The sequence below is a fragment of the Rhinopithecus roxellana genome, chromosome 20, assembly GCF_007565055.1.
Source record: "Rhinopithecus roxellana isolate Shanxi Qingling chromosome 20, ASM756505v1, whole genome shotgun sequence".
Lineage (NCBI taxonomy): Eukaryota > Metazoa > Chordata > Mammalia > Primates > Cercopithecidae > Rhinopithecus > Rhinopithecus roxellana.
In genome coordinates, this window is record NC_044568.1 from 77,847,708 (window position 1) to 77,863,221 (window position 15,514).

At 40.1% G+C, this 15,514-nt stretch overlaps 1 protein-coding gene across 1 annotated transcript in view; it reads left to right on the forward strand.

Annotated features, from left to right (window-relative positions):
• The window catches only part of ATF7IP2 (activating transcription factor 7 interacting protein 2), a 102,890-nt gene that overhangs the window by 44,249 nt on the left and 43,127 nt on the right, over positions 1–15,514 (forward strand). Inside the window, exons 3-5 of the mRNA XM_010370259.2 lie at positions 1,169–2,004; positions 4,105–4,229; positions 14,961–15,095. Coding sequence (XP_010368561.2) covers positions 1,179–2,004; positions 4,105–4,229; positions 14,961–15,095 — 1,086 coding nt within the window. The 5' untranslated portion in view covers positions 1,169–1,178. The remainder of the gene's footprint in view (positions 1–1,168; positions 2,005–4,104; positions 4,230–14,960; positions 15,096–15,514) is intronic.

Genomic DNA, 15,514 nt, shown 5'->3' on the forward strand with positions numbered 1-15,514 from the left:
TAGGCACGTTAGGGTCTTAATTAATGAAGAGTGTTCTGCTGTTTTTCTGGATTTATTTAGTATACATATCAGGTTGGTTTGTTTGTTTAAGACAGAGTCTCGCTCTGTAGCCCAGGCTGGGGTACAGTGGCACTATCTTGGCTCACTGCAACCTCTGCCTCCCGAGTTCAAGTGATTCACTTGCCTCAGCCTCCCAGAAGGTGGGATTGCAGGCATGCGCTACCACGCCTGGCTAATTTTTGTATTTTTAATAGAGATGGTGTTTTGCCCTGTTGGCCAGGCTGGTCTGAACTCCAGACCTCAGATGATCCACCTGCCTCAGCATCCCAAAGTGCTAGGATTACAGGCGTGAGCCACTTGCGCCCGGTTAGTTGGCTTGTTTATTTAAGCTGGAATGTTATGTATCTTAGTGCTTGTTTTATTTTATTTTATTTTTTTTGAGACCATCTCACCCTGTTGCCCAGGCTGGAGTACAGTGGTGCAATGTTGGCTTACTGCAACCTCCACCTCCCGGGTTCAAGTGATTCTTGTGCCTCAGCCTCCTGAGTAGTTTGGGATTACAGGTGCATGCCACCATGCCTGGCTAATTTTTGTATTTTTAGTAGAGACAGGGTTCCATCACATTGGCCAGACTGGTCTCGAACTCCTGACTGCAAATAATCCTTCCGCCTCGGCCTCCCAAAGTGCTGGGATTACAGGCATGAGCCACCACACCCGGCCACATTTATTTTAGAAACTTGAACATTAGGAAATCTTAAACAGATGCCATTATGTATAGAAAATGGAATGTTTTATACAAAACTTTTTTTTTTTTAATGAATAAGTGCAATTTAATGTTTAGGTTATTTAAACTCTGACTTACCTTGGTGAGTAAATAGTGAATGATTATGGCACTGAGGTGATAAAACAAGAAGTGGCTAGATAAAACTATCAGGTAGAGGCTTACTAGCAATACAGATTTTGAATTTATATAGTTTCGATTTATAGAAACAATAGAAATGATTTCTGCTTTCAGTGACATGAAAATGGATATGTTTTCATTAAGGTGATTATCTGGAGAGACAGTATCAATGTTATTTTAATATTATAAATAAGTAACTTTAATTCAGTAGTAAATAACTTTTATTCGCTAGAGGAATGCACTTAAATATGATGTCTTAAATTCCAGGATATGAAAGATGGCAAGTCCAGATATAATTAAACGAAAGATATTAAAAGCCAAAAAAACAATGCCCCTAAGTTGCCGAAAGCAAGTAGAGATGCTGAATAAGTCAAGGAATGTTGAAGCACTGAAAACAGCAGCAAGTGGGAGTAATGTTCCAAGTGGTAATCAGCGTTTCAGTCCTAGTGTCATAGCTACCAAATGTAGCCCTTCTGAAAATGGTGCATCCTCACTGGACTCTAATAAAAATTCAATATCAGAGAAAAGTAACGTATTCTCTCAGAATTGCATAAAACCAGTAGAAGAAATCATTCATTCAAAAACAAAATTGGAACAAGTTGTTTGTTCGGACCAAAAGCCAAGTAAAACAACAGATCTCCCCAGCAGAGTCTTCACAGAAGAGGCGAAAGATTCACTGAACACTTCTGAAAAGGATTCTGAGTGTCAGACAAATGTAACAAGATCCCTTTTTGAGCATGAAGGGGCTTGTAGTCTGAAGTCCAGTTGCTGTCCACCCAGTGTATTGAGTGGTGGTATTCAGATGCCAGAGGCTACAGTAACCAGTACCGTGGATGATAAAACTGACCAGATGGTTTTCCATTTAGAAACAAACTCCAATTCAGAATCACATGGTAAAAGGCAAGGTGACAACATTTTATGTTCAGAAGACTCAGGTTTTGTGCCTGTTGAGAAAACACCTAATTTAGTGAATTCAGTCACTTCTAACAACTGTGCTGATGACATTTTGAAAACCGATGAGTGTAGTAGAACCTGTCCTTCCAGTATTTCAAATTGTGAAAGTGCAGACTCAACATGGCAGTCATCACCTGACACTAATAACAGTAAGTATATATTTATGCACCTTTTAGAAAAATTAAAATAGTCACTTTTCCTTGGGGTATTTTAAAGTCTCAAATATACGAACAAGTGGAATATAGATAGGAAAAAGGTAAATGATAACAACAATATCACAGTATCTTGTTTCTGAACCGTTCTTAGTGAGGTGGGGGACAGCTGTCCACCATATTAAAAGGGTAATTATTGCAAAGAAGGAATCAATCACTTTTCCTTAAGTACAAAATATCAAAAGGTGGTTTATAGCAATTACTTAGTTCATTTCATATACATCTCTTCTTATTTTGAAGTTTTATTAGATTAAGGAGGGTAGTTTAAAGCGAGTGGGTTTTAAAAATTGTTGGTAACCCTATTTCTTTTTTTTTTTTTTCTTTTTTTTTTTTTTTTTTTTTTGAGACGGGGTCTTGCTCTGTCGCCCAGGCTGGAGTACAGTGGTGCAATCTCGGCTCACTGCAACCTCCACCTCCCAGGTTCAAGTGATTCTCCTCCCTCAGCCTCCTGAGTAGCTGGGATTACAGGTGGGCACCACTATGCCTGGCTAATTTTTTTTTTTCTTGTATTTTTAATAGAAATGGGGTTTCACCGTGTTGGTCATGCTGGTCTCGAACTCCTGACCTCGTGATCCACCCGCCTTTGCCTCCCAAAGTGCTGGGATTACAGGCATGAGCCACCGTACCCAGCCAACCCTATTTCTTTCTATAGAATTGACCTGTAAATCACATGCTAAGTATAAGATGATAGATAATATATTCACATGTGTATATATGTGTGTGTAGAGAAAGAGAAGCACCCCAAATAGTAAATGAAGTCCTTGGGTTATAACAGCATTAAAATAGCAAAAGTGAATTTCATTTGAAGTAGGGTGTTTTGTTTATGAAATAGAAAAAAACTGATTTAATGCTATAAATGTTGTGTTCTTGTCTAGACTACAGAACGGTCTTTTAACAAGATAAATTTAAAATTATTTAAAAATAATAACAGTATCATCTATTTAAAATATGTATAATACGACTGGCTGGGTGCGGTGGCTCATGCCTGTAATCGCAGCACTTTGGAAGGCCAAGGCAGGAGGATCGCTTAAGTTCTCCAGACCAGCCTGGGCAACAGATCCAAGACCTTGTCTCTTAAAAAAACAAAAACAAAAACAAAAACAAAAAAAAAACAGGCACTGTGCCTAACAACTATAATCCCAGCACTTTGGGAGAACGAGGCAGGTGGATCATCTGAGGTCAGGAGTTCAAGACCAACCTGGCCGACATGGCGAAACCCTATCTCTACTAAAAATACGAAAAAAATTAGCCAGGCATGGTGGGGGGCGCCTATTATCCCAGCTACTCGGGAGACTGAGACAGGAGAATTGCTTGAACCTGGAGGGGCGGAAGTTGCATTGAGCCGAGATCGCGCCACTTCACTCTGGTGTGGGCGACAAGAGCGAGACTCCTTCCCAAAATGAAAAAAGAGTACCTTTATATAAAATAACGTAGAACCACTTAAGTCACTATAAATAGAGAATTAAATGCCATAATTTGTTAAGTTTTTGTTCATATATTTGTATTGAATTATTAAGATTGAAGGGACAGTGTGTCTGAGACCAGAACCCTACCTAAGATAACTCTTTTTTTTTTTTTAAGATTAGTTTTTGGGTATGTTTTTATTCAGTTGAACATCTAAAAAATGCTGTAGTGTCACATTTTAGTTTTTCCTTATGCTCAAAGGGTCTCTAAGTTAGAGAATTCCTATGTCCTTCTCTTTTTTTCCTCCTCGAAACAGGGTCTCACTGTGTTGCCCAGGCTGGAGTGCAGTGGTCGAGGTGCTCACTGCCACCTCAACCTCCCAGGCTCAAGCAATCCTCTCATCTGAGCCTCCTGAGTAGCTGAGACTACAGGCATGTCCCACCATACCCAGCTAATTCTAAATTTTTTGTAGAGATGAATTTTCACTATGTTGCCCAGGCTGGTTTTGAACTCCTGGCCTTAAGCCATCCTCCCTCCTAAGCCTCCCAGAGTGCTGGGATTACAGACATGAGCCACCACAATAAACCTGTTTTTTTCTTTAAAATATCTTTCTAATTTTTCCATCTCCTCAAGGCCATTATCAAAAGAAGAGGATGTTTTCAGAAAACAAAGAAAATGTTAAACGCATGAAAACTTCAGAGCAAATTAATGAAAATATTTGTGTAAGTTTGGAAAGGCAAACAGCCTTCCTGGAACAGGTAAAATATTGGGGCTTAAATAAAACTTTTACTTTTGATTAGTAAAACATGGTAAAAGTTAATTATCTGTTCTCCACAATGACATAACACAGACAACTTTGACTTGATGCAAAGCTGGTGTGTAAAAGCCAAGTTATCAGACAGACTGGGGAGAGAGAATTATTTACATAACCAAACAGCTCTGGTTTCTTGAAAATGCTCTCATGCAGAATAACTTAGGGATCATGTGTAGGTAGAGTCCTGTTGCAAAAAGAGAATGGGCTTTCAGTCAATATTACACTCAGATTTGTCTGTAAGTCAGACACTGCATGACCTTCAGCTTTGTTAAACAATCCAGTGTCTTTTGTACTAGTCATGGGGTTCTTAGATCTGCAGCTATATCCGTTTGTAGATCTCACGACAACCCAGAAGACTCAACCTGGAAGTCCATTGCAAAGTCCCTCTGCAGTCAGGTTTACTTGCCCTATTTTCCAAACTTAAACGGATATGGTGCATTATCTGACATTTTGCTTTATAGCATCATTAAATACACTTCTTGCTTTCATTGTGGGCTCATTTTACCTCATTGTACTACAGTCTCAATATGTGTCTGATCAATTGTTAGCTGAAGTGTAGCGTGTTTCAGTTCTAGCAGAATGCCTATACTCAGGACGGGTTTTGATGACCATGTTTTCCTATTTCACTACCACTAGAATGCCACCACTATAAATCATGATGTGGTAGACTAATGTCTCCCAGCTGTAATGGACCAAAATGTCCCCATCCAAACTGCCCTGCAACTGTTTTCAGAAACAGAAACACTACCATTTTTCAAAACAGACCATTACAATTGCATAGTTACATATACTATGAATGTGTATTCTTCACCTAATAAGGGAAAATAAAGAGAAAGACTTATGCAGAACCAGCTTAAAGAGTGAGTCAGCAGTTTTTCCCGGTCTACCTTTTGGTTTTCTTCGAAGAAGACCAAAGGAGACACAATAAAAAATATGTAAGTGTTCTGTTGTTGGCAGGGAAAGGGTAGAAGTATGGTAAGCATGGATCCTAGCCCTAAGGACCATGTTATTCAAGAAGAAGGTTGGGGATTCCAGCTGTGTCTTGTTTCCAGTAATTAGTAGCTGAAGTGAGAAGTAAGTTTGTGTTTGTTCATTTGTTTGAGGCAGAGTTTCACTTTGTCACCCAGACTGGAGTGCAGTGGCACAGTCTTGGCTCAGTGTTACCTCCACCTCCTGAGTAGTTGGGACTACAGGTGTGCACTAGCACGCCCAGCTAATTTTTTGTGTGTGTTTTTAGTAGAGACAGGTTTTACCATGTTGGCCAGGCTGGTCTTGAACTGCTGATCTCAAGTGGTCCGTCCGCCTCGGCCTCCCAAAGTGCTGGGTTTATAGGTGTGGGCCACCACACCCAGCCAGAAGTAAGTTCTGATGTGTACATAACGATCTCTAAATAGCTAGCTTTTCCTCACTTCTTATTCCTGTCCAAACAGTTCTCTCTCTAAACCATATCTATAAGTTTACCTTGTTAGAATCTCAATGAGATAGCCCTCCCCATCATTCTGACATTGTTCTCCCCTACTGAAAGAGTCCTCCAGTGATCGTTTCTTAGCCTTTTGAGGTTTCATAAGGAGCATGGCCTGGTTAATTCCAGTTGAATTACTGAAGAGGAAGGGTTTTTCCTTTACAGTCTTAAGTTATTCACTCTACCCACTATCTCAGAAAGTTGGCACAGATTGGAGATAAGTTTATACTTTCTCCAAACTTCAGGCCAATTTGGGTGCCATCACCACTTTGAAGCCAAGACTTCAATCTGATTCCCTGCTGATGGGCACATTACCATTGGTAAAAACATTTATGAGGTATTTGATGGAGGTTATTGTGTCTTCCTTCTGTATAAGGAACATTACCATTAAATTAGAACAAATGTATAGTCTAACCAAGAGGAGTTACACCATGGTGGGTACTTAGTCTAAAATGATCAAATTTAAGGACCTGTCCCAATCTGAACCACCAGGAGTACTTGTTTAAATTGTGGTTTCTTGAGCTCATAGTTGAAGATTGTTGTTTTAGGCTACTGCTTTCTCAAACGTACCTGATAAAAACAATTTATAGTAACTGTTTAGTATACAACTTTCCAGGCTCCTTTCCAAAAGATTGTGTTTGGTGGATCCAGGATGGGGCCTAGGAATTTGATTTTAACAACCATCCCCTGTGATTGTTCCTCACCAAGGATGAGGAACACTGTTAGAGAAACACTGTACAAAACAGTGTCTCCACGTTCAAAACATTTAGATCTGTTTCTCCAAGATTCATGTGGGTATGAGCTTCACATATTGAACCCATCAGTGAACTAACAAACATGTGATCATAAAACACCACACGAATAATAGGTAATGGTCATCAGTAAAAATAATAGTATCGGCCAGACATGGTAGCTCATGCCTGTAATCCTAGCACTTTGGGAGGCCAAGGTGGGTGGATCACTTGAGGTCAGGAGTTCAAGACCAGCCTGGCCAACAATGGCGAAACCCTGTCTCAGCTAAATATAAAAATTAGCTGGGCATGGTGGAGCATGCCTGTAGTCTCAGCTACTAGGGAGGCTAAGGCAGAAGAATCACTTGAACCTGGTGGGTGGAAGTTGCATTGAGCTGGGATCATGCCACTGCACTGCAGCCTGAGCGACAGAGTGAGACTCTGTCTCAAAAAAATAATAATAATAATAGTGTGTGTTTCTGAGCCATTTTTTTAACATAATACATTTTGAGCACATTCATTTGCTCATATGTTTAAAAGTTATGAAAGTAAAATGACAATCATGTCTAATAATGTAGAGAAACCGTGGAAGAAATGTTAGTGAAGCATTAGAGAAGAGATCAAGTAGACAATGTTGACAAGTGAGAATGCTTGAAAACAGGAAGGAAGAGCCTTGGGAATGATCAAAATTAAAGAATATAATCATCCAGGTGGTATCAGTATAAGAGTTTAACATGGAAACTATGTGTTCTATTTTGAGCATCATGAAGCAAGCTACTGGAGGAAAAAATATATAAATATTTTAAATACTTTAAATGTAGCATAGCAGGTCATATTAACAAAGACTACGTACACTGTGATGAAAATTGCTTACCAGAAGGATACACACTGAGTAAAAAACTACAGTGAATCTTTCTGAATGTATGGTTCAGCAGAGCTGCTCATATCAGTGGCAATGAAATTATTCTCAATGTATGGCTCAGCAGAGCTGCTTGTATCAGTGGCATTGAAATTATTCTCCCTGAAAATGGACCAGTCTGTTTTCAAAAAAAAAAAAAGATAATGAAGTTTGTTAATTTTTCATATTATAACTACTATGATTTGTTAGAATGGCATGCATTATGCCAGATAACATTGTTAACTACATAATTGTTCTTGGCTTCCCCCCCCATTTTTTTTTTTTTTTTGACTTTTTATAAATATCCTTTGTTGTGTTCAGGTAAGTTTCTTCTATACCTACTTTGTTTACAGTTTTCTTTTTTTTTATTATTATACTTTAAGTTCTAGTGTACATGTGCATAACGTGCAGGTTTGTTACATATGTATACTTGTGCCATGTTGGTGTGCTGCACCCATCAACTCGTCATTTACATCAGGTATAACTCCCAGTGCAATCCCTCCCCCTTGCCCCCTCCCAGTGATAGGCCCTAGTGTGTGATGTTCCCCTTCCCGAGTCCAAGTGATCTCATTGTTCAGTTCCCACCTATGAGTGAGAACATGCGGTGTTTGATGTTCTGTTCTTGCAATAGTTTGCTGAGAATGATGGGTTCCAGCTGCATCCATGTCCCTACAAAGGACGCAAACTCATCCTTTTTTATGGCTGCATAGTATTCCATGGTGTATATGTGCCACATTTTCTTAATCCAGTCTGTCACTGATGGACATTTGGGTTGATTCCAAGTCTTTGCTATTGTGAATAGTGCCGCAATAAACATCCGTGTGCATGTGTCTTTATAGCAGCATGATTTATAATCCTTTGGGTATATACCCAGTAATGGGATGGCTGGGTCATATGGTACTTCTAGTTCTAGATCCTTGAGGAATCGCCATACTGTTTTCCATAATGGTTGAACTAGTTTACAATCCCACCAACAGTGTAAAAGTGTTCCTCTTTCTCCACATCCTCTCCAGCACCTGTTGTTTCCTGACTTTTGAATGATTGCCATTCTAACTGGTGTGAGATGGTATCTCATTGTGGTTTTGATTTGCATTTCTCTGATGGCGAGTGATGATGAGCATTTTTTCATGTGTCTGTTGGCTGTATGAATGTCTTCTTTTGAGAAATGTCTGTTCATATCCTTTGCCCACTTTTGGATGGGGTTGTTTGTTTTTTTCTTGTAAATTTGTTTGAGTTCTTTGTAGGTTCTAGATATTAGCCCTTTGTCAGATGAGTAGGTTGCAAAAATTTTCTCCCATTCTGTAGGTTGCCTGTTCACTCTGATGGTAGTTTCTTTTGCTGTGCAGAAGCTCTTTAGTTTAATTAGATCCCATTTGTCAATTTTGGCTTTTGTTGCTGTTGCTTTTGGTGTTTTAGACATGAAGTCCTTGCCCATGCCTATGTCCTGAATGGTATTACGTAGGTTTTCTTCTAGGGTTTTTATGGTATTAGGTCTAACATTTAAGTCTCTAATCCATCTTGAATTAATTTTCATATAAGGATTAAGGAAAGGATCCTGTTTCAGCTTTCTACTTATGGCTAGCCAATTTTCCCAGCACCACTTATTAAATAGGGAATCCTTTCCCCATTTCTTGTTTTTCTTAGGTTTGTCAAAGATCAGGTGTCTATAGATGTGTGGTATTATTTCTGAGGACTCTGTTGTGTTCCATTAGTCTATATCTCTGTTTTGGTACCAGTACCATGCTGTTTTGGTTACTGTAGCCTTGTAGTATAGTTTGAAGTCAGGTAGCGTGATGCCTCCAGCTTTGTTCTTTTGACTTAGGATTGTCTTGGCAATGTGGGGTCTTTTTTGGTTCCATATGAACTTTAAAGCAGTTTTTTCCAGTTCTGTGAAGAAACTCATTGGTAGCTTGATGGGGATGGCATTGAATCTATAAATGACCTTGGGCAGTATGGCCATTTTCACGATATTGATTCTTCCTATCCATGAGCATGGTAGGTTCTTCCATTTGTTTGTGTCCTCTTTTATTTCACTGAGCAGTGGTTTGTAGTTCTCCTTGAAGAGGTCCTTGACATCCCTTGTAAGTTGGATTCCTAGGTATTTTATTCTCTTTGAAGCAGTTGTGAATGGAAGTTCATTCATGATTTGGCTCTCTGTTTGTCTGTTACCGGTGTATAAGAATGCTTGTGATTTTTGCGCATTAATTTTGTATCCTGAGACTTTGCTGAAGTTGCTTATCAGCTTAAGGAGATTTTGGGCTGAGACAATGGGGTTTTCTAAATATACAATCATGTCATCTGCAAACAGGGACAATTTGACTTCTTCTTTTCCTAACTGAATACCCTTGATTTCTTTCTCTTGCCTGACTGCCCTAGCCAGAACTTCCAACACTATGTTGAATAGGAGTGGTGAAAGAGGGCATCCCTGTCTTGTGCCAGTTTTCAAAGGGAATTTTTCCAGTTTTTGCCCATTCAATATGATATTGGCTGTGGGTTTGTCATAAATAGCTCTTATTATTTTGAGATACGTTCCATCAATACCGAATTTATTAAGCATTTTTAGCACGAAGGGCTGTTGAATTTTGTCAAAGGCCTTTTCTGCATCTATTGAGATAATCATGTGGTTTTTGTCTTTGGTTCTGTTTATATGCTGGATTACGTTTATTGATTTGCATATGTTGAACCACCCTTGCATCCGAGGGATGAAGCCCACTTGATCATGGTGGATAAGCTTTTTGATGTGCTGCTGGATCCGGTTTGCCAGTATTTTATTGAGGATGTTTGCATCGATGTTCATCAGGGATATTGGTCTAAAATTCTCTTTTTTTGTTGTGTCTCTGCCAGGCTTTGGTATCAGGATGATGTTGGCCTCATAAAATGAGTTAGGGAGGATTCCTTCTTTTTCTATTGATTGGAATAGTTTCAGAAGGAATGGTACCAGCTCCTCCTTGTACCTCTGGTAGAATTCAGCTGTGAATCCATCTGGTCCTGGACTTTTTTTGGTTGGTAGGCTATTAATTATTGCCTCAATTTCAGAGCCTGCTATTGGTCTATTGAGGGATTCAGCTTCTTCCTGGTTTAGTCTTGGGAGAGTGTAAGTGTCCAGGAAATTATCCATTTCTTCTAGATTTTCTAGTTGATTTGCGTAGAGGTGTTTATAGTATTCTCTGATGGTAGTTTGTATTTCTGTGGGGTTGGTGGTGATATCCCTTTTATCATTTTTTATTGTGTCTATTTGATTCTTCTCTCTTTTCTTCTTTATTAGTCTTGCTAGCGGTCTATCAATTTTGTTGATCTTTTCAAAAAACCAACTCCTGGATTCATTGATTTTTTGGAGGGTTTTTTGTGTCTATCTCCTTCAGTTCTGCTCTGATCTTAGTTATTTCTTGCCTTCTGCTAGCTTTTGAATGTGTTTGCTCTTGCTTCTCTAGTTCTTTAATTGTGATGTTAGAGTGTCAATTTTAGATCTTTCTAGCTTTCTCTTGTGGGCATTTAGTGCTATAAATTTCCCTCTACACACTGCTTTAAATGTGTCCCAGAGATTCTGGTATGTTGTATCTTTGTTCTCATTAGTTTCAAAGAACATCTTTATTTGTGCCTTCATTTCGTTATGTACCCCGTAGTCATTCAGGAGCAGGTTGTTCAGTTTCTATGTAGTTGAGTGGTTTTGATTGAGTTTCTTAGTCTTGAGTTCTAGTTTGATTGCACTGTGGTCTGAGAGACAGTTTGTTATAATTTCTGTTCTTTTACATTTGCTGAGGAGTGCTTTACTTCCAATTATGTGATCAATTTTGGAATAAGTGTGATGTGGTGCTGAGAAGAATGTATATTCTGTTGATTTGGGGTGGAGAGTTCTGTAGATGTCTATTAGGTCCGCTTGTTGCAGAGATGAGTTCAATTCCTGGATATCCTTGTTAACTTTCTGTCTCGTTGATCTGTCTAATGTTGACAGTGGGGTGTTGAAGTCTCCCATTATTATTGTATGGGAGTCTAAGTCTCTTTGTAAGTGTCTAAAGGACTTGCTTTATGAATCTGGGTGCTCCTGTATTGGGTGCATATGTATTTAGGATAGTTAGCTCTTCCTGTTGAATTGATCCCTTTACCATTATGTAATGGCCTTCTTTGTCTCTTTTGATCTTTGGTGGTTTAAAGTCTGTTTTATCAGTGACTAGTATTGTAACCCCTGCTTTTTTTTGTTCTTCATTTGCTTGGTAGATCTTCCTCCATCCCTTTATTTTGAGCCTATGTATGTCTCTGCATGTGAGATGGGTCTCCTGAATACAGCAGACTGATGGGTCTTGACTCTTTATCCAGTTTGCCAGTCTGTGTCTTTTAATTCGACCATTTAGTCCATTTACATTTAAGGTTAATATTGTTATGTGTGAACTTGATCCTGCCATTTTGATATTAACTGGTTATTTTGCTCGTTAGTTGATGCAGTTTCTTCCTAGCCTCGATGGTCTTTACATTTTGGCATGTTTTTGCAATGGCTGGTACCAGTTGTTCCTTTCATGTTTAGTGCTTCCTTCAGGGTCTCTTGTAAGGCAGGCCTGGTGGTGACAAATCTCTAAGCATTTGCTTATCTGTAAAGGATTTTATTTCTCCTTCACTTATGAAACTTAGTTTGGCTGGATATGAAATTCTGGGTTTAAAATTCTTTAAGAATGTTGAATATTAGCCCCCACTCTCTTCTGGCTTGTAGAGTTTCTGCCGAGAGATCTGCTGTTAGTCTGATGGGCTTCCCTGTGTGGGTAACCCGACCTTTCTCTCTGGCTGCCCTTAAGATTTTTTCCTTCATTTCAACTTTGGTGAATCTGGCAATTATGTGTCTTGGAGTTGCTCTTCTGGAGGAGTATCTTTGTGGCGTTCTCTGTATTTCCTGAATTTGAATGTTGGCCTGCCCTACTAGGTTGGGGAAGTTCTCCTGGATGATATCCTGAAGAGTGTTTTCCAACTTGGTTCCATTTTCCCCCTCACTTTCAGGCACCCCAATCAGACGTAGATTTGGTCTTTTTACATAATCCCATACTTCTTGCAGGCTTTGTTCATTTCTTTTTCTTCTTTTTTCTTTAGATTTCTCTTCTCGCTTCGTTTCATTCATTTGATCCTCAATTGCTGATACTTTCTTCCAGTTGATCAAGTCGGTTACTGAAGCTTGTGCATTTGTCACGTATTTCTCATGTCATGGTTTTCATCTCTGTCAGTTCATTTATGGCCTTCTCTGCATTAATTATTCTAGCTATCAATTCTTCCACTCTTTTTTCAAGGTTTTTAGTTTCTTTGCGCTGGGTACGTCATTCCTCCTTTAGCTCTGAGAAGTTTGATGGACTGAAGCCTTCTCTCATCTCGTCAAAGTCATTCTCCGTCCAGCTTTGATCCATTGCTGGCGATGAGCTGCGTTCCTTTGGAGGGGGAGATGCGCTCTTATTTTTTGAATTTTCAGCTTTTCTGCCCTGCTTTTTCCCCATCTTTGTGGTTTTATCTGCCTCTGGTCTTTGATGATGGGGACGTACTGATGGGGTTTTGGTGTGGGTGTCCTTCGTGTTTGTTAGTTTTCCTTCTAACAGTCAGGACCCTCAGCTGTAGGTCTGTTGGAGATTGCTTGAGGTCCACTCTAGACCCTCTGTACCTGGGTATCAGCAGCAGAGGCTGCAGAAGATAGAATATTGCTGAACAGCGAGTGTACCTGTCTGATTCTTGCTTTGGAAGCTTCCTCTCAGGGGTGTACTCCACCATGTGAGGTGTAGGGTGTCGGTCTGCCCCTAGTGGGGGATGTCTCCCAGTTAGGCTCCTCAGGGGTCAGGGACCCACTTGAGCAGGCTGTCCGTTCTCAGATCTCAACCTCTGTGTTGGGAGATCCACTGCTCTCTTCAAGCTGTCAGACAGAGTCGTTTGTGTCTGCAGAGGTTTCTGCTGCTTTTTTGTTGTTGTTGTTGTTGTTTAGCTGTGCCCTGTCCCCAGAGGTGGAGTCTACAGAGATAGGCAGGCCTCCTTGAGCTGCTGTGAGCTCCACCCAGTTTGAGCTTTCCAGCGACTTTGTTTACCTACTTAAGCCTCAGCAATGGCGGACGCCCCTCCCCCAGGCTCGCTGCTGCCTTGCCATTAGATCGCAGACTGCTGTGCTAGCAATGAGGGAGGCTCCCTGGGCATGGGACCCTCCCGGCCAGGTGTGGGATATAATCTCCTGGTGTGCCCATTTGCTAAGACTCTTGGTAAAGCGCAGTATTGGGGTGGGAGTTACCCGATTTTCCAGCTGTTGTGTGTCTCAGTTCCCCTGGCTCGGAAAAGGGATTCCCTTCCCCCTTGCGCTTCCCAGTTGAGGCGATGCCTCACCCTGCTTCACCTCTTGCTGGTCAGGCTGTAGCAGCTGACCAGCACCGATTATCCAGCACTCCCTAGTGAGATGAACCCAGTACCTCAGTTGAAAATGCAGAAATCACCTGTCTTCTGTGTCGCTCGCGCTGGGAGCTGGAGACTGGAGCTGTTCCTATTCGGCTGTCTTTTTTTTTTTTTTTTTTTTTTTTTCTGAGATGGAGTCTCGCTCAGTCACCCAGGCTGGAGTACAGTGGCGTGATCTCGGCTCACTGAAACCTCCACCTCCCGGGTTCAAGCAGTTCTCCTGTCTCAGCCTCCTGAGTAGCTAGGACTATAGTCACCTGCCACCATGCCTGGCTAATTTTTGTATTTTTAGTAGAGTCGGGGTTTCACCCTGTTGGTCAGGCTGGTCTTCAACTCCTGACCTCGTGATCTGCCCACCTCGGCCTCCCAGAGTGTTGAGATTACAGGCATGAGCTATTGCACCCTGCTGGCTTCTTTCAGTTTTAGCACTATGGTCTAACTAGCTGAGCTAACCAGCCGATTGATATTTAAATTTTAACAATAAGAAAGCCACACCCTAAAAAAGTTATGGAAGTAGTGGTGATTATCTTGCATATTTATTTCTTTCATATCAATTCAGTGTTTTTTTATTTTATGGTGCTCTTTTGCGTATTACCTTATGTTCCTATAAAAATCCTTTGAGTATCACTTGTTCAACATTTATTATATTATCTACTCATTTGTCAAGAAGGAAGATGAAGCTCAAAAGTAATGCGACTGACTAAAGGGTCAGGTAGCTTATTAGTGGTAATGTCCAGTCTCACACTTGTGTAATTTGTTCTATATCTACTACAGACCAACCATTTTCATCAGGCTCTGGTTTTCAGATAAGCAGAGTTCCTTTATATGGAATACTAACTAGGAGTTGTGGACATTAAAAAATATAAATGGTATATAGTCTTTTAATTGTTTCTATAATGTATAATGTGGAATTCAAGTGGAACTGCAGGAAACTAAAGTTAGCATTATGAGAATAAATTTAATTTCTAACATGTCCAGTATACTTAAATATTGGGTGTGTTCTGAGTTTAATATCCAAGTTTTATAAAACTTACTGGTATATAAACATACAAATATAAATAAATAAACTATAATTGGTTACAGTAAATCTGGAAAAGAGCAAGGCTTTTTTTTTTTTAAGTAGAAAGTAAAATTGCTTTTAAATTTGAAACGTGGGGTGTTTCAGTTTTTATTTTAAAATTCTAGGTCAGACATTTGATTCAACAGGAGATCTATAGTATAAATTACGAACTATTTGATAAGAAACTGAAAGAATTGAACCAACGCATTGGGAAGACAGAGTGCAGAAATAAACATGAAGGAATAGCTGATAAACTCTTGGTAAGTTTTGATTTCATTTTAGTCCTTTTTAGGGGAGTGGGGAGTGTTCTTGCTCTGTTGCTCAGGCTGCAGTGCAGTGTTTCACTGCAGCCTCTGCCTCCTGAGCTCAAGCAGTCCTCCCACCCCAGTCTCCAGAGTAGCTGGGACTACAGGCGCACACCACCATGCCCTGCTAATTTTGGGGATTATTTTGTAGAGATGAGGTTTTACCAGTTGCCCAGACTGCCCTCGAACTCCTGAGCTCAAGTGATTCTCTAGCCTCAGCCCCCCAAAGTGCTGGGACTACAGGCATGAGTCACCACACCTGGCCCATTTGAGTCCTTTTAAAAGGAAGAATTTGGTGATATTTTTCATATTAGCAAAGGAAAACGATAAAGGAAGACATACGTGATTCCTGGCCATTAGCCTAATGTAAGAAC